The sequence below is a fragment of the Pecten maximus genome, chromosome 18 (genome assembly GCF_902652985.1).
Source record: "Pecten maximus chromosome 18, xPecMax1.1, whole genome shotgun sequence".
In the NCBI taxonomy this organism is placed as follows: Eukaryota; Metazoa; Mollusca; class Bivalvia; order Pectinida; family Pectinidae; genus Pecten; species Pecten maximus.
In genome coordinates, this window is record NC_047032.1 from 21,417,789 (window position 1) to 21,437,434 (window position 19,646).

Below are 19,646 nucleotides of genomic sequence, written 5' to 3' on the forward strand. Positions count from 1 at the left end.
CTTAGAGTCCTGAGATCTATACTCATGCCACACTAAGAGTCCTGAGATCTATACTCATGCCACACTTAGAGTCCTGAGATCTATACTCATGCCACACTTAGAGTCCTGAGGTCTATACTCATGCCACACTTAGAGTCCTGAGGTCTATACTCATGCCACACTTAGATTCCTGAGATCTATACTCATGCCACACTTAGAGTCCTGAGATCTATACTCATGCCACACTTAGAGTCCTGAGATCTATACTCATGCCACACTTAGATTCCTGAGATCTATACTCATGCCACACTTAGAGTCCTGAGATCTATACTCATGCCACACTTAGAGTCCTGAGGTCTATACTCATGCCACACTTAAAGTTCTGAGGTCTATACTTATGCCACACTTAGAGTTCTGAGGTCTAGCTGCAGATAATATATTGTGATAAAGAACTCAATTGTAAAATATTAAGTGAATGAAGTATTCAGTCAAAAATTTTCACTCACAACATATTCAATCACCAATTTTGTTTCCAATGTGTGCGTCCTTTTCAATTCATCTGCAGACTGAACACAGGACTTGCACATAGATTGATCGCTGCAAGGTATGCTGTCAATGTGTAACTAAAGGGAAATAACCCAAGTTGCATGAACTTCTTGGATTTTTAAAAAGTTTGTTAAATTATTTCATTATTTATATACAAGTTCATTTAAACTAGTTTTTAGGTCATCTGACCCGAAGGGTCAGGATGACCTATAGTCATCATGCTTCGTCCGTCGTCGTGCGCCGTCCGCCGTGCGTAAACTTTTCACATTTCAAACTTCTTCTCAAGTTCCATAAGTGGGATTTAGATGAAACTTGCCTGAAATGATGCTGGGATGGTCCTGACCAAGTGTTGTTATTTTTTGGGTCAGTCTGAAATCCAAGATGGCCGCCACAGCCGCCATTTTGAAAACACATTTGAAACTTCTTCTCAAGTTCCACTGGTGAGATTGAGCTGAAACTTGCCTGAAATGATCCTGGGATGGTCCTGAGGAAGTGTTGTTATTTTTCAGGCCGGTCAGAAATCCAAGATGGCCGCCATGGCAACCATCTTGAAAAACACATTTTAAACTTCTTCTCCAGTTCCACTGGTGCCATTGAGCTGGAAATTGTTGAGGATGTTATGGACGGAGAGCCAACAAAGTGTTGTTATTTTTTGGCCCCGTAAAAACTTCGACATGGCAGCCATGTCGGCCATTTTGTAAAATGATTGCGCAATCATGGTTCTTCTGAACAACACCTATTTAAAACTTCTTCTCAAATTCCATCAGTGGGATTCAGCTCTTACTTACCAGAAATGATCCTGAGATGGTCCTGAGGAAGTGTTGTTATTTTTCGGGCCGGTCAGAAATCCAAGATGGCCGCCATGGCAACCATCTTGAAAAACACATTTTAAACTTCTTCTCCAGTTCCACTGGTGCGATTGAGCTGGAAATTGGCGAGGATGTTAAGGAAGGAGAGCCAACAAAGTGTTGTTATTTTTCGACCCCGTAAAACCTTTGACATGGCAGTCATGACGGCCATTTTGTAAAGTGATTGCGCAATCATGGTTCTTCTCAACAACACCTATTTAAAACTTCTTCTCAAATTCCAATAGTGGGATTGAGCTGAAACTTGCCTGAAATGATACTGGGATGGTCCTGACCAAGTGTTGTTATTTTTTGGGTCAGTCTGAAATCCAAGATGGCCGCAACAGCCGCCATTTTGAAAACACATTTGAAACTTCTTCTCAAGTTCCACTGGTGAGATTGAGCTGAAACTTGCCTGAAATGATCCTGGGATTGTCCTGAGGAAGTGTTGTTATTTTTCAGGCCGGTCAGAAATCCAAGATGGCCGCCATGGCAACCATCTTGAAAAACACATTTTAAACTTCTTCTCCAGTTCCACTGGTGCCATTGAGCTGGTAAATTGGTGAGGATGTTAAGGAAGGAGAGCCAACAAAGTGTTGTTATTTTTTGGCCCCGTAAAAGCATCAACATGGCGGCCATTTTGTAAAATGATTGCACAAACATGGTTCTTCTAAACAACACCTATTTAAAACTTCTTCTCAAATTTCACCAGTGGGATTCAGCTGTAACTTGCCTGAAATGATCCTGGGATAGTCCTGAGGAAGTGTTGTTATTAGGTCATCTGACCTGAAGGGTCAGGATGACCTATAGTCATCATGTTTCGTCCGTCGTCGTGCGCCGTGCGTAAACTTTTCACATTTCAAACTTCTTCTCAAGTTCCATCAGTGGGATTGAGCTGAAACTTGCCTGAAATGATGCTTGGATGGTCCTGACCAAGTGTTGTTATTTTTCGGGTCAGTCTGAAATCCAAGATGGCCGCCATGGCCGCCATTTTGAAAACACATTTGAAACTTCTTCTCAAGTTCCACTGGTGAGATTGAGCTGAAACTTGCCTGAAATGATCCTGGGATGGTCCTGAGGAAGTGTTGTTATTTTTCAGGTCGGTCAGAAATCCAAGATGGCCGCCATGGCAACCATCTTGAAAAATACATTTTAAACTTCTTCTCCAGTTCCACTGGTGCGATTGAGCTAGAAATTGGTGAGGATGTTAAGGAAGGGGAGCCAACAAAGTGTTGTTATTTTTCGGCCTCGTAAAAACTTCGAAATGGCAGCCACGGCTGCCATTTTGTAACATGATTGCGCAATCATGTTTTTCCTGAACAACACGTATTTCAAACTTCTTCTCAAATTCCACCCGTGGGATTTGGCTCTAACTTACCAGAAATGATCCTGAGATGGTCATGGCCAAGTGTTATTATTTTTAAGGTAGGTCAGAAATCCAAGATGGCCACCATGACCAACAGTGCCACTAAACCTGCAGAGAATGCATACTACAATATTATAAGGGTCTTTAATTTAGAGTCAGATGACCGTTAAGGCCCCTGGGCCTCTTGTTTAGTTATTCTAATTGTTTCTAGCTTGTTTGGGACATACCATTAAACTTGATGATCAAGTTAAAGGTATTAGGTCATTGTTAAATTTGGACTTGGATGAAAGGTATTTCTGTATGTTTTGTTTGAAACTCTTTTATAAAGGAGGAGGATGTCAGTATTAGTTTGCATATATCCTTCAATTAAAAAAGCAGTTGATCAAAGGCATTAAGTAGATAAAATGATCTTACATTACCTATACCGACAGCACTGACAATATTGGACAGAGACAAAAACGACGCTTTAGGAGGAATCATGTAAGCAGTAAACCAGTAACTAAATTGTATACTCCTGCCACAATAAATTTTGTATTATCAGGTATATAAGATACCTTATTTAGCAGGTTGACAATATCTTATTTAGCATGTAGACAATTCCATGTAATAATTAATATCACACTAAAAGTTGCTGACAGATAAAAAAAAATCAGAATTTCACATCAGCAATGAATGTGTTTCAAATTCTGAAAGAAAATGTACATCTCTATCAAGGATTTGTTACAATCCTTAACTATATAACTGTATATCAAACCTATCAAGGATTTGTTACAATCCTTAACTATATAACTGTATATCAACTCTGTCAAGGATTTGTTACATTCCTTAGCTATATAACTGTATATCAACTCTGTCAAGGATTTGTGACAATCCTTAATTATATAACTGTATATCAACTCCTTAACTATATAACTGTATATCAAACCTATCAAGGATTTGTTACAATCCTTAACTATATAACTGTATATCAACTCTGTCAAGGATTTGTTACATTCCTTAGCTATATAACTGTATTGTATATCAACTCTATCAAGGATTTGTTACAATCCTTAACTATATAACTGTACGGTTTTCCCCTCCCCCTCATTTTAGGTATTATTAAGCTGTTAAAAATTAGGCACCAACTAGCTGTTGTGGTTATACCTCTCTTTGAGCTAATCAGAAAGATCTCTTTACAAATGTTTGCCAATTTTCCCACTATATCTCCAAATTTTCTATCTCTTCAATCTTTCTTCTTTCCTTCCTTTTTTAACACACAATGTGCACTTTTTTTATAGAAAAACCAAATTTAATATGTTTCAGATGTCCTGAGCAGTTTTTTAACCCTATTCGGTAATTCATTTCACTTTCTAACATTCTGTATTGTACATATCTCATTTCCTTAACAATCTTATCTTATTAGCATGTAATATTGCACTCTAACCCTGCATTTTCTAATACTATCAATTCAAAATAGTCCAGGTTTTGTAACCCTGTATTTTTTAATACTATCAATTTGAAATAGTCCAGGTTTTGTAACCCTGTATTTTTTAATACTATGAATTCGAAATAGTCCAGGTTCTGTTCTGGCATAACCTATTGTCCTTAATGGGGGAAACAGGATAGATCTTTAGTTTCTTCCCTGTTTAATGAATATAACATAATTAAATCTTTGCAAGGCATACTACAAAACATTTTGTATCAAGCCTATGTACTTCTGTAATGCATTCCTTGATGATATTAGTTTCATTTGTTTCTGTAGTATTTCAAAACTCAAACAGTTGATTTTATTTCTTCTTTCAGTGCATGTAATATTGTTGTTTTGATATCAAATTAAGCTTCATGTTTTTGTACCTAGGTCTGGTGTAGTGTTAGGATCAGTTGTCAGACACACTAGTATTAAGTCAATGATACTGTCCTAGTGTCATGATTAATTTGTGTCTATCAGGCTGTCCTAGTGTCAGGATTAATTCAGTGTATCTATCAGACTGTCCTAATGTTACGGTTGACTTGGTGTATCTATCAGACTGTCCTAGTGTCAGGATTGACTCAGTGTATCTATCAGACTGTCCTAGTGTCATGATTGACTCAGTGTATCTATCAGACTGTCCTTGTGTCAGGATTGACTCAGTGTATCTATCAGACTGTCCTAGTGTCAGGATTGACTCAGTGTATCTATCAGGGTGTCCTAGTGTCAGGATTGACTCAGTGTATCTATCAGACTGTCCTAGTGTCGGGATTGACTTGGTGTATCTATCAGGCTGTCCTAGTGTCAGGATTGACTCAGTGTATCTATCAGACTGTCCTAGTGTCAGGATTGACTCAGTGTGTCTATCAGACTGTCCTAGTGTCAGGATTAACTCAGTGTATCTATCAGACTGTCCTAATGTCAGGATTGACTCAGTGTATCTATCAGACTGTTCTAGTGACAGGATTGACTTGTATCTATCAGACTGTCCTAGTGTCAGGATTGACTTGTATTTATCAGACTGTCCTAGTGTCAGGATTAACTCAGTGTATCAGGATTAACTCAGTGTATTTATCAGACTGTCCTAGTGTCAGGATTAACTCAGTGTATCTATCAGACTGTCCTAGTGTCAGGATTGACTTGTGTCTATCAGACTGTCCTAGTGTCAGGATTGACTCAGTGTATTTATCAGACTGTCCTAGTGTCAGGATTACCTCAGTGTATCTATCAGACTGTCCTAGTGTCGGGATTGACTCAGTGTATCTATCAGACTGTCCTAGTGTCGGGATTGACTCAGTGTATCTATCAGACTGTCCTAGTGTCGGGATTGACTCAGTGTATCTATCAGACTGTCCTAGTGTCAGGATTGACTCAGTGTATCTATCAGACTGTCCTAGTGTCGGGATTGACTCAGTGTATCTATCAGACTGTCCTAGTGTCAGGATTACCTCAGTGTATCTATCAGACTGTCCTAGTGTCAGGATTAATTTGTGTCTATCAGGCTGTCCTAGTGTCAGGATTGACTCAGTGTATCTATCAGATTGTCCTAGTGTCAGGATTGACTCAGTGTATCTATCAGGCTGTCCTAGTGTCAGGATTGACTCAGTGTATCTATCAGATTGTCCTAGTGTCGGGATTAACTCAGTGTATCTATCAGACTGTCCTAGTGTCAGGATTGACTCAGTGTATCTATCAGACTGTCCTAGTGTCGGGATTGACTCAGTGTATCTATCAGACTGTCCTAGTGTCAGGATTGACTCAGTGTATCTATCAGACTGTCCTAGTGTCAGGATTACCTCAGTGTATCCATCAGACTGTCCTGGTGTCATGATTAATTCAGTGTATCTATCAGACTGTCCTAGTGTCAGGATTGACTCAGTGTATCTATCTGACTGTCCTAGTGTCAGGATTAACTCAGTGTATCTATCAGACTGTCCTAGTGACAGGATTGACTTGTGTCTATCAGACTGTCCTAGTGTCAGGATTGACTCAGTGTATCTATCAGACTGCCCTAGTGTCAGGATTAACTCAGTGTATCTATCAGACTGTCCTAGTGTCGGGATTGACTCAGTGTATCTATCAGACTGTCCTAGTGTCAGGATTGACTCAGTGTATCTATCAGACTGTCCTAGTGTCGGGATTGACTCAGTGTATCTATCAGACTGTCCTAGTGTCAGGATTGACTCAGTGTATCTATCTGACTGTCCTAGTGTCAGGATTGACTCAGTGTATCTATCAGGGTGTCCTAGTGTCAGGATTGACTCAGTGTATCTATCAGACTGTCCTAGTGTCAGGATTAACTCAGTGTATCTATCAGACTGTCCTAGTGTCAGGATTGACTCAGTGTATCTATCTGATTGTCCTAGTGTCAGGATTGGCTCAGTGTATCTATCAGACTGTCCTAGTGTCAAGATTGACTCAGTGTATCTATCAGACTGTCCTAGTGTCAGGATTGACTCAGTGTATCTATCAGACTGTCCTAGTGTCGGGATTGACTCAGTGTATCTATCAGACTGTCCTAGTGTCAGGATTGACTCAGTGTATCTATCAGACTGTCCTAGTGACAGGATTGACTTGTGTCTATCAGACTGTCCTAGTGTCGGGATTGACTCAGTGTATCTATCAGACTGTCCTAGTGACAGGATTGACTCAGTGTATCTATCAGGCTGTCCTGGTGTCAGGATTGACTTGTGTCTATCAGACTGTCCTATTGTAAGGATTCGTTTGTTATGTTTGATTATTAAACTAGTGGTCAGGATTTGTTACCCTGATGACAATGATACAGCACTTGAATCTATTACTTATGAGACACAGTCAAAAATTGAGGTGAATAGTTTATATTGTCTAATAGGTGTATAACTTGACCTAACAAATCCTATAGCTGTAACCTTGACACGTTAACATTTTTGCATGTTAAAAAATTCCACTTGAAAAGCATATGGAATATCTGTGTAAAGAAATTAACAAGATTTTAAATATACTAAATATATTTTGTGTATTTCTGGATTGACAGATTGGTAATGGAAGGAAACAAAATACTCATTATTTTCTGTGAATTAATGATATATTTCTTAGGTGAGAGTTATTTCCCATGGTCATCAGATAACCTGTTCATATTTAGACTGCACGCACATCATGGAAATTTATTAGTATCATGGATTTTGTTATAATAAGCTCAAGGCATATCATCATCAAATATAGTTTGTTTTGCAGTCTCTATTTAATCATGCATTCATATTATGGGGAAATAAATGCAATATGTTTTGTGAAGAAAATTGTATTTTCATTGTCAGAAAATAAAAATTTGAAAAAAAAAAAAAAATTTTAATGCATTTCCCTACGGACTTATTTAGTTCTCTGGAGGTGTTCTTTGCTGAACTAAGGGTACCAAATCCAAGGCAATTAGCAAAATTATTTTTCAGAGAACATCACTTTATTTTGCCTATAACTGCAATTTGGTAGCGATATCTGATAAGTATAGTCCCAGCCACACCACACCCATCCCTAACCCCCATCCCCCACAGGATAAACAAATGTAGATAGGCTTTCTTAGTTTCCATGTATCTTCACAAGCTTGTTACATTGTATCATTTTCAATCTCCAATATTGTGACACAGCACGGAACCTTACCTCACCATCGGCTTAATTAGATGGTGATATATATTACAGGACTCATGTACAAGTCTTATTATTGTCAAGATTTAAAATATCTGTTCTGATAACATTGTATACTTTGATTAACTCACCACAGTCAAATACAAATTATGTCTCAGTTTACATGTTTTTTGTGTTAGGAAAAAATAATGAAAAAAGGTAGATGCAGTATTTCATTTGTGATTTAGTTTCAGTTGTGTGTCATGAAGAGAAAAAAAATTAAAGTGCTTGCTTTACCTTGTTGATTCTTTGTGTTACAGTTTCAAGTACGGGTCTGATGATGACAATAGCAGTATAACATCTGGATCAGGATTCGGCGCCCACAGTAGTCCTCCATCTGTATCACAGAATACATCACAGCAACTTCCAATCCTCACCCAGGCTAGTCTTGATCCTGTTGTCATGGAGATGAAGGAACTTCGGGACAGCAATGTACAAATGCAAGAAACTATACAGTCTCTGATTAAAGAGCTTGATGTGTACAGGGTGGGTGTTTGAGGTTTTGACCCAGGATGTGTGAAGGATGTACTAAAGACACATAATTTGAATACAAATAATTTCATTTTTTATACAAATATTTGAATACAAATTAAGAGTTGGATAAAGTAGTACCAGAATTAATTAAATTGCATCATACAGTTGTTTTGTCCTTCTAGGAGGCCAAGTATTGTTGGTGATACCAAGGACCTAAAATGTCATACCTAGGAGACAAACGAAGGGAAATCCATTTGGTCAAAACAAATGTCAAAATTTGGATGGGGAGGTTGAAGGTTACATGCCAATGATAGATTTTAATCTCAAGTTTGATTGTTGCATAGCAAAAGAAACCTTTTCTTTAAACATTTTGTATACCCTGTCCTGAAGAAGGTGGCTATTTTTTTTATTCTAATGAACCAGTCGATAAAAGAGCACATATTTGGATTTCCAATTTGCAATTTGATAAAAAATTGGTCACTAATATTTGGCATGGACATTCTTGGCCGATCAAACACATTGCTGTGCAGCCAAATTGGATAAATTTGTTTTGACCTTTTGGTTGAATTATGCCTTTTGCTTCATTATTGTTAAAACAGGAGCAAGGGAACTTCACAAGCACACTTTATTTATTATGAAGTGGTTTCCTTGAAATGGTAATTTGTGGTGGCCGAGTGGTTAAGGTGTCCCGACACTTTATCACTAGCCCTCCACCTCTGGGTTGCGAGTTCGGAACCTACATGGGGCAGTTGCCAGGTACTTACCGTAGGCCAGTGTTTTTTCTCCAGGAACTCCGGCTTTCCTCCACCTCCAAAATCTGGCACATCCCTAAATGTCCCTGGCTGTTAATAGGACGTTAAACAAAACAAACCAAAACAAACAAAACTTATATAAATCGAGAAAATAATAAACATCCGATATTTGCTGCCATTTACAGGTAGCTACCCAGTCTGACCTTAGTATTGTGAAGACATTCCTCGAGGAGGAGCGGTATCGTGTGGAGAGACTTGAGGAGCAAATCAACGATATGACAGAACTTCATCAGAATGAGGTTACAAATCTCCGCCAAGATATAAGCAGTATGGAGGAGAAGATTGAGTACAGACTAGATGAACGGACAGGGGACCTTCATGAATCCTTAGAAAATTGTCAAACTAGAGTGAGTATTTCATTATTTTCAAGCATCATCAAGTTTTTCAAGAAATTTTTATGAAAAATATTAGGATATGTTTTTAACATATAGCTGGTATATTATCAAGCACCATTTCGAATTTTAATTACTTAGTATTTGACATTAAAATGAAATTTTTTTGAATATTTAATAATAATTATTTAAATAACTAATTCTTATATATAACCTTTGATATTCCAGATGTCAGTCTAAATAACAGAAATGGCATATTAGCAACTGAATTACCAGAAAATATCATAAAATGAAATAAAATATTTAAGGAGAACAGATGTTGAGCATGAAACGTGTATCTAAATTAGTTTGTCATTTGTCTTTTTAAGTTATGATAAATCCATGTTTCAACAGGTATCAAAAATGGAACTTCAACAACAGCAGCAGCAGATAATATCAATGGAGATGGTGGACAATGTGACATTTCGAACTTTACTTACCAAGTTGATCAATGTTGTATTAGCTCTCCTAGCGGTGGTTCTAGTCTTTGTGTCTACAGCAGCAAATCTTGTTGCCCCGTTCCTCACGACCAGGTAAGTCATGTTGTAATGCCTCCCCTGGCTATGACCTCATTATCTGTGTCTACAGCAGCTGATCTTGTTGCCCCGTTCCTCACGACTAGGTAAGGAATGTAAAGGTCATCATAGCTGTGGCTCCGTTACTATACGAGTCAATGTTGGCCGTCAGCAGGCGACACACAACAGCCAATTAAGCAGCTCTGTTCCTCACAACCAGGTGAACAATGTTGTATCAGTTCTTCTAACTGTAGCTCTAGTGTGTCTTACAGCAGCAGCCAATCATGAATTCCTTCACAGGTTTCGTTGTCTTGAAAAGTCTTTGAGATCTGCTATTTGGCTTTGAAATCTAAGCATTTACTTCTTGAAATAATCTTTCACCGTTACATGAAAAAACCTATTCCTGGCACGTGGCCATGAAATGACTTTAATCCTGATCTGTGTCATGGCCATAAAATGACTTTAATCCAGGCCTGTGTCATGGCCATGAAATGACTTTAATCCAGGCCCGTTTCATGACCATGAAATGACTTTAATCCTAGTCTGTGTCATGGCCATAAACTGACTTTAATCCTGGCTCGTGTCATGGCCATGAAATGACTTTAATCCAGGCCCGTGTCATGGCCATAAACTGACTTTAATCCTGGCCCGTGTCATGGCCATAAAATGACTTTAATCCAGGCCCGTTTCATGACCATGAAATGACTTTAATCCAGGCCCGTGTCATGGCCATGAAATGACTTTAATCCTAGTCTGTGTCATGGCCATGAAATGACTTTAATCCAGGCCCGTGTCATGGCCATAAAATGACTTTAATCCAGGCCCGTGTCATGGCCATGAAATGACTTTAATCCTGGCTCGTTTCATGGCCATGAAATGACTTTAATCCTGGCTCGTTTCATGGCCATGAAATGACTTTAATCCTGGCCTGTGTCATCACCATAACATGACTTTATTCCTGGCCCGTGTCATCACCATAAATTACTTTAATCCTAGCCTATGTCATGATCATAAAATAACTTTAACCCTAGCCTGTGTCATGACCATAAATGACTTCAATCATGGCCATGATATGACTTTAATCCTAGCCCGTTTCATGGCCATGGAATGACTTTAATCCTAGCCCGTGTCATGACCATAAACTGACTTTAATCCTAGCCCGTGTCATGACCATAAACTGACTTTAATCCTGGCTCGTTTCATGGCCATGAAATGACTTTAATCCTCGCCTGGTGTCATTGAAAGACCTAGTCCTTGAGTATGGAATTCTTTGTTTTATAAATGTAATTTTTAGTACAGAATATTTGATGATTTTAATAATTATATACAGGGATACAAATTTACTCTCCGTTTAACATACGTTTTATTTATCAATAGTTGTTTGTTTAGTTAATCAATTAAGCTTTTAGAACTGATGAAAATAAGCTAAATAAAATATTAGTATATGATACCATTCCAAGGCATTGTAGATACCAACTTTCAAACCTGAAAAAGTTCACAAATTGAAATATTCCGGATTATTTGTTATCATCTACTGAAAGAAGTAAATTACTATTGCTTACTCAGTATGTTTTATAACTATTGTTTTCTTCTTGTAGAGCAAGGATTCTCAGTACAGTGGTTTTGATATTTGCCCTGGTGTTGGTGGGACAAAACTGGGGAACGATATCAACGACTGTATGTAACATTTGGAATTATATTGTGGAGTTGTTACCACGACGATAACGGAGAATGTATACTTGTGTTAGTCTGACTTCACATGAAATATACTGGAAACTTATCAGTATTTTTGCTGGGACAACTTTGTCGATTCTGTGAAAACAACAGTTATGTTTAACACTATTCGACACTGTACCAGGATGTTATTGATGGACTCCGTACATACAAGTGTACTATGAAATGGTGATGCTTGCAATGGATGTGACGAGTTCTTGCCAAGAGAAGACATGGAATTTGATCTGGGTTTCAATAAATACATACATTCTTGTGAAGGAAGGGTCATTTTTGTGTACTTGAATTAACACAATATCACGTCAAGTGTTTCCATCAAGAATTTCACGCAGGCTCCTTATTTAAAGAATTTGCTGTATGATCATGGACATGTTTGGTGTTTCGTAAAAAGTTATATCCTCACTTGGATTTGAATGATTTTCAAATCAGACGTTTGGAATCTTTTTAAGTGTAAAACAGGGTTAGTTTGTGAAGCTCCCTGTCATATAAAATGGATGACGGTTGTTTTCGTGTGTTCAAAACCGCAACATGTGCTGTTACCTATATGTTTTGTGACTGACTCCATACTGTGTTGTTAGGTTGTGAAGTGCGGGCAATAAAGAAACACTTAAGTCATTCACGACTGGTCAAGTAGTAGTCTTTGGCCAGTCAATTTATTGAATTAGTTGCATAATTGCAAAAAAAACTTGGAATTTCGGAGCAGTGAAGAATGCTGTTCCATCGAAGAATTAAAATGGATAATAGTCGTTTTGAAATGAAAGTTGCCACTTGCCAAGCAAGTTTTATTATTGAAAAGTTATTGAATTGCTTTGTTGTTGAACTGTATCTCATGATTAACTTTCCACATGCATTGCATGTCCCGTGATACTGGGTGATAAATGGATGAGTGTACCTGGTAGGATGCGTTATTTTTAGATGTGTGCCCTATACTGTGATAAATGTGCTACACAATACAATGTATTTCAGCTCTTTCAATTACCGACATGTCTAACTACTCGTACACAATCCCATACTTCACATTTTCCTCACAACAAAATAATAACACAAATTCAACGAGAGATAATAACCTTGTTTACCTTTCCTACGGCCAAGATAAGGTGTTACTGCTTTTAAATATCAATTTCATTTCAGTAATACAAGATAGAGAATACATGTATTATTAAAAGAATCTTCAATAAGATTATTTTGTTTAAACAATATTACCTTAACTCCGTCAAGCTAATCTTCAAACTATACCATGGAAATAAAGTCATGGTAAAAAAAAACAGTGCGGTACATTTTAGATGAATCAGTCTCGTGTTGGATCAGTGATCAAATGAGCTCTGAGGACTGAGTTCGAATACGATGCAATGTCCTGGACAAAGAGTTCCTTTGCTAGTCACCGAAAAGTTTGTTAGCAATTGCTCTCCCTTTAAGGACGAAACAATTGCAACTTCTTCGCTTTGACAAAATTCTTTTATGAATTACTATCTCCAGGCTTCATATGGCCTTAGTGTCCTCGATTCTGTTGATATAGTTTGCTATTGTAGCAGTTCTTTCTTTTTCTGTGGAAAGGCATTTCGACGGAACACCTCTATTACTTCCAGGGTGTCTTTCCCATATGATTGGTCATATGGGGGAGTTTGTTGAACCTTTTTGTTTCTTTATTGTGGAGAATTGGACTTGATTTTGTTACAGGTCTTATTGAATTTCGAATTCTCCACTACGACAAGGATTGTACACAAGAGCTGCAATGGAATTTGAATTGGAAAGATAATTTTGTATACTAAAGTTATATTAATTGTAAGTCGAGAAAGTGTTGTTTTTCGGCCTCATAAAGAGTTGGCCACAGCGGCCGTTTTTTTAAACATGATTGCGCAATCATGGTTTTTCTTCATAGCACCTATTTTAATCTTGTTCAAGTTCCATCAGTGGAATTAAGCTAAAAAAGAATCCTGAATTGTTGTCATTTTCTGGGTTGGTCAGGAATCCAACATGGCTGTCATGACCAAGGGCACAACTATACTTAAACAGTACTAGGGTCTTTAAATTCAGCTACACTATGATTTGCAGGGAAATTCTTTCTGGTACAAACGTTTAAAATGTACATATTTTATATGGACATATACAATGTATATATAATTGTAGTGTTATAACAATTTATCATCTAAAAATAACTTTTAATAGAAAATATTTAATTTTAACCATTTAAAAAAGAAAATAATTTGAAAATCAGTACATTTTAGTTACGTTTTGTTTTGGAATTTGCACTGTATGTTAATACCTTTTGTAATCTAACCAGGTGTTATCCATTTATTTACAGCTGGATTTTCGTTGTCTCAAGTTTTCAGGGCAGAAAACTGTTATCTTAAGTTATAGAAATTTCAAAATCTTGGTCAGTTAATTGGTCAGGGCTCTTAAGATACATAATTATACGTTTCTCCATCAGTAGCTACATAGATAACAGAATAAAGGTCATATGTTTGTTTTACTGTAGTATAGCATGCATTTACCATTTTACAGTGCAATTCCAAAATAATAAGTCGGGATTTTTTTTTTTTTTTTTTTGACATTTGTTGAAATTATATTGATAGCTACCAGAAGGTAAAACCGTTAGTTTCGTATGTTGCAACTTGTAACTTGTTTTTGGGTTTTGAATGTGGTGCATGACAATTACTTCAATGAAATGAACAGGAACGATCAGATTACAGAGGTATTTGAATTGTTGATTTGTTTTAATTGTATAAACTACAATGATAATTTTAATTTATTTAATACAGTTTTTTTTTATTACATGTTTTCCATAGTCCCATTTCTTAAAATTCTTAATGTGAATTGTTTAATTGAGATACTGAATTTATTGTTAACACTTGAATGTCTTCAATTTTTTTCTTCCATATTTTTCAACGAGCAAATCACTTAATTTCTTGTTAACAAAAGATTGTTTTCATTGATATTGATTTAAGAAACAAATAACTTAAATATGTTCACCTTTTTTATGGCATTTCAGAGATCGCAACTGGTCGAGATTTCTTAATGTATAACACATATCAAAGGGGGACAAGTGAGAAAATGATGTAATAATGATTTAAACGAAAGATGGCATGGCTTTAACTGTTGAATATTTGATGTGTTTCTAAAACTATTACATACAATAACACATATTTGGACATAGTAATTAGTTGTTAAAGATATTGCCCAACAAATAATTTACGCAAATGCCCAAATATACAAAGTAATGGTGATTTTCAATATCTACAAACGTAACGTAGTTTGGAATTTTGCGTTTAATTCTGTTAAGCTGACCTAACTGAATATCTCTGTGATCTAATATTAAACATGTTTCCGAGTCTTATATATATGTGTGTATATTTAGGCGTATTGCCTATGTTGATCGTAAGGTGTGAGCTTGCCATGTCATATTTTACATGAAGAGATTTAACGTTTTAGCTGCGATCTCGTATGAACATTTATCTTCATTGTTTTCACAATTTTGACCATAGTACTTCGGTTACGTTTAATTTTCCCTGATTCTAGATTAGTATTGACCATTTCCAGTTAAAGTCATTTGTGTGAATCTTAAAGACAGGGTTCATTACTATGTATTTGTGATTAGCTATGACATTGTCTTACATTGTTTTTAGAAATGTTTTCATTTATTTCATGATTTCTAATATTCATGTTTACTTATCAGAAATGGTATCAGAACATGCTGGTCATTGTTTTCTTTTCATTAACACACTAGATTATAGGATAATGCTAGCTCTTATCATATAAATGCAATTGACGAAAACTGGAAATATTATCGGTAATTTGCGATATTGTGGTGAAAAACCATTCGGTCGCCTTTAACATATCTATCCAAACAGCATGTTCACTTTTTTGCGTGAGAGGCGTATTTTGTGTTGTTGCCATTTTTCGTAGTTCATTTTGAGACAAATTGGTAAATTGTCAATATACGATTTTCAAAATATCAAATAATATGAAATTACAGTGAGATAAGATGTTCGACAAAAGACCAGGTATGCACAAACATTTGCCATTTTCCTGATATTTTTTATAACAAATCTCGCTAAGAATATATGTATCATAGATTCTTCAGCTAGACATGGTTACAATACTTTGACAACTGTGATCGATTTATGATGATGTTTGGGCTCTGTTAACAATTATTTTATGGATTTATCCCTCTTGGTATATCTCTCACATTTGCAAATTTTCGGACGATTTGTTTTTTACGTCAGCTAATTTGGATTTTCCGGTGTCTCTTTTCACCGAAATTGACTTTCATAATTTAGCTAAAGGGATTGAATCTCTTTTCTGTGCACAATTGCAGCTGATACAAACATTTTATCTGAACTCATTGAAACGACTAGCAAAACCTCACTTATGTTTCATGATTTTTTCCTGACATATTTACAAAATGGGCCAGCGTTAAAATAGACCACAATTTCACATTTTTTTTTGATAATCCTTTCATTAGAACCTTTCAGGTGTTGGATAATATAATTTATTTTAATGTTTAAGGCTTTTGAATGCCATGTCTGCTGCTTCGCATGCACTTTCATTTTGGCACAAATATACATTTTTATCAATCATCATTTATTTATTTAGGGAAATCGCTCAGTGCAGATTCTTCTTGCATACGTCAAGTTAACTTAGTTCGGTGTGTTTCACAACTTTACTGGATACATGTTCCTGAATATTTAAAAAAAAAAAACTTTTTATTCAGTAATATTGTTTTTCTTTGAGAGACACAGTAATATTAGTTATAAGTTCTGTATGGCCCATCAACAATATAAAAGTCATTATGGCCAAAAAAATGTGTGATACAGACCAACAGCTTTCAGATACATCCCACATAACCAGTAAACATACGTTTATCATCGTATTATCAAGTGACTAGTCGTATGCTGTTGAAGTGTGTTTATAAATCTAGATACATGAAAAGGCAAATCAAGATATTGCAGATTCCTTGTTGACGACAATGAGCTGATGAAGGTACTGTGACAAATGTTTTTTGTGGAAAAAAACAGCTTTTCTCGTGATTTTTTAGTTGAAAATGAATATACAATTTTATGACGCAATTAGAGTTATTTTGTAACATCGAGTTGAGTTTAGAAGAATAACATACATAAATTTCAGTGTAAATTGAAATTTCTATCACAGGATATAATTTATAAAGCTTGAGTCACGTGACCTTATATCTCGCGACTAACTTAAAATAAAACAATACCTTCCACTTGTTAATAGGGACAAAGTGTACATGAAGTGTTCCTATAACTCTGTTAACACAAGTTGTTAACACTAGTTTGTTACTGTAGAAAAGAAATGCATCAAATGCATGATGATGAAGAACGTGGATGGTTTGTTTATATTCAAAACAACCAATATTGTTGTAAATATATCTGCATATGTGTCCAAAAGCAAATTATTTTAGATTTTTAACGTATGTTCATGTTAGCACAGAATCGTTTTACCTTAGTTACCTGTGGGATTTACTTGCCTGGAAATGAATGCCGCCATGTTACAATGGTTAGTGCAATATGAGATTAAACAATGCAATTTTATGTCGGCTTTGTCTTTCCTTTCCCAAATGACCATAGTAGTGCATAAAGCTTGGTGAAGCGTCCGCCGTCTGTCTCTTTCTCATTTAAAACACAGGTACTTATGGACATTTAATCGAAATGTTACCTTATAGACGAGTAAATTATTGAATTATGATCGCTTGCTCATATTTGTTTTCAATATATCATGCCTTGGCCTTACAAATACTATGGTATCACAATACAGAAGGACAGCCTGATCCAGAAACATACACATATACAGTAGTGGCGCTACCACTTCTCTCTTTTTAAAAAAAAAATGAAGAAGTCTACAGTTTGAACAGACTTATTGCTGGAACATGGCTACACATAAATGACGACTCGGTTATCTGACCAAGTATGTCCATAGTCACTAATACAAAAATCCTACTAGTACTGTCTATGGTTGTTAGGACCGTATCAGTTTCACGTGCATCTAATAAATGTTTATTTAATAATGAACACAATTGCTACAGAACCCAGCTCTAGCTGGTTCACTTATACATAATAAAGTCATCATATCGTTTAGGGAGATTGGTACTGCGCCTAGGACGGAAGGTTATGGTAGGTTCAGGATTATCTTCCTGGGATGTTGGCACCGGTATGCTGTTGTCATCATCATTCGGTATAGGATCACAATACTCATCACTGGGTGGTATAGGTTCCTGAGGAGGCACAGAGATCACCGTGGGGATGACTGGGATTTGAGGTGCACGTGCTTCCTTTGGAAGAACTGTCGATTCCTCCTCGTCATCAGTAGACCCGTCTGGTAGTGAGGAGCTCTACGGCGAATGGTCTGTACTTGTATTGGCCACTTTGTAACAGTCAGTACATTTTACTCGATAAGAGGCTGACCGCAACTGGGTTGCCAACAAACTTCTGAACGTTGCACCAGGCTCCCTCCACTTTAACGACAAGGTAACGGCCTCGCGCCCTTGTTTTGTTCCTGTCAGAATAGATGTACACAAGATCGCCAACCTGGATCGTAGAACACTTAGGAGTTAATCCGGATGGGGTTTTAGACTTCTCGCTGAAGGCATGGTTGCTCTAGATCTGACGGTTGTTGTGTTGCTCCATGATAAGCGTTTGATCATCCAGTGGGATCTGTTGATTAAGAAACTGATCACGGGGAGACCACATTGCTCTTGATGAAAGACCACCTTACGCCATGGGTGATGTTTTTGTTAAGCAAATAACTCCTGTATTATGATATGCATAAAAAATGAAAAAAAAAAATGTACACTATAATTGGTAAATTCAGTATAAAGTAGTACATACAAGCTTCACATTTGTTAAAACAAAAATTAATAAAGTGGTTCCAGATTTTCCGAAAGTGTGTTTACACAGGAAGTTTAGTTTTGCCTACAGCGAAAAATGGAAGCCCACAGAAAAGGAAAGATAGCATGAAAACTTAATTTACAACATATGTCAAAACAAGATTAATTCTGTCTTTGGGATAGATATATTTAGTTTCAAATAGGTTTCAGAAAAAAAATTGTGTAGAGAATTGTTATTTTGGGTCTAATACCATAATATTTTGCAATTTTCAAGCGCTTTTTAAGCTGTTACCATGGTATTCACAGCTCTAAAAATCACAGAAAAAATAAGTTTACTTATCCTTCAGAGCTGTATTAAAATTGCAAATGTAAAGATTACAAATATATATACTTTATTAGAGGTAATTTGTAGGATTTGGTTTGGTTTCTTTTGTTTTACGTCCTATTAACAGTTACTGGCAACGTTCACATATCTAAAGCATGTGCCATATTTTACAGAATTGGGCATTTGTACTGTACACTGCTACCTATGATAAGGCTAAGGCATGATATATATATGATCATCAAAATCATGTCCACAAGTACCTGTGAGACAAAGTGAATACACTTCTCGAAGTTAAAGATGCGCGCACATGGGAAGTATGGTTATAATTTAAGTGATGGTATCGAAAAAACCTCCAGCATCATTTAACTACATGACACAAATTGCATATATGGAGGTTATGAACGCATATAGGGGAAAACGTAAATACTTGGGTCTTTCACTGTCGAAATAGAAAGAGCCATGTTTTCTTCTCTAGAATCGGAGTCTCCGAGGCCGTATTTCGCGGGAATGCTAACATGAGATTTATCCCTATACGGAAAAACACGATTCTTTATAGGCCAAACTGTGATTGTTCAATATGGTCTTGTGTGTGTTGGGCTCTTAAATGTCCCCCATTACAGACGATATCGGAGAAACCATCTTGATCTTGCAAGTGATGGAGGACAATTACATGTAGTCTTCTTTTACATGGATGGAGACACAGTATTCTTACATGGTGTGTTTTGAAAAAGAATTTACAG

At 36.5% G+C, this 19,646-nt stretch overlaps 1 protein-coding gene across 11 annotated transcripts in view; it reads left to right on the forward strand.

Annotated features, from left to right (window-relative positions):
* The window catches only part of LOC117316648 (transmembrane and coiled-coil domains protein 1-like), a 105,326-nt gene extending 88,037 nt beyond the window's left edge, over positions 1-17,289 (forward strand). For 9 of the 11 annotated variants that reach the window (XM_033871343.1, XM_033871334.1, XM_033871335.1 and 6 more), the window contains 4 exons: positions 8,098-8,323; positions 9,249-9,470; positions 9,849-10,027; positions 11,608-17,289. In XM_033871343.1, coding sequence (XP_033727234.1) covers positions 8,098-8,323; positions 9,249-9,470; positions 9,849-10,027; positions 11,608-11,734 — 754 coding nt within the window. In that variant the 3' untranslated portion in view covers positions 11,735-17,289. Of the gene's footprint in view, positions 1-4,038; positions 4,069-8,097; positions 8,324-9,248; positions 9,471-9,848; positions 10,028-11,607 lie in introns of all 11 variants that reach the window. The other 2 variants (XM_033871339.1, XM_033871338.1) reach the window with 1 other exon arrangement.
* The last annotated feature ends 2,357 nt before the right edge of the window (positions 17,290-19,646 follow it).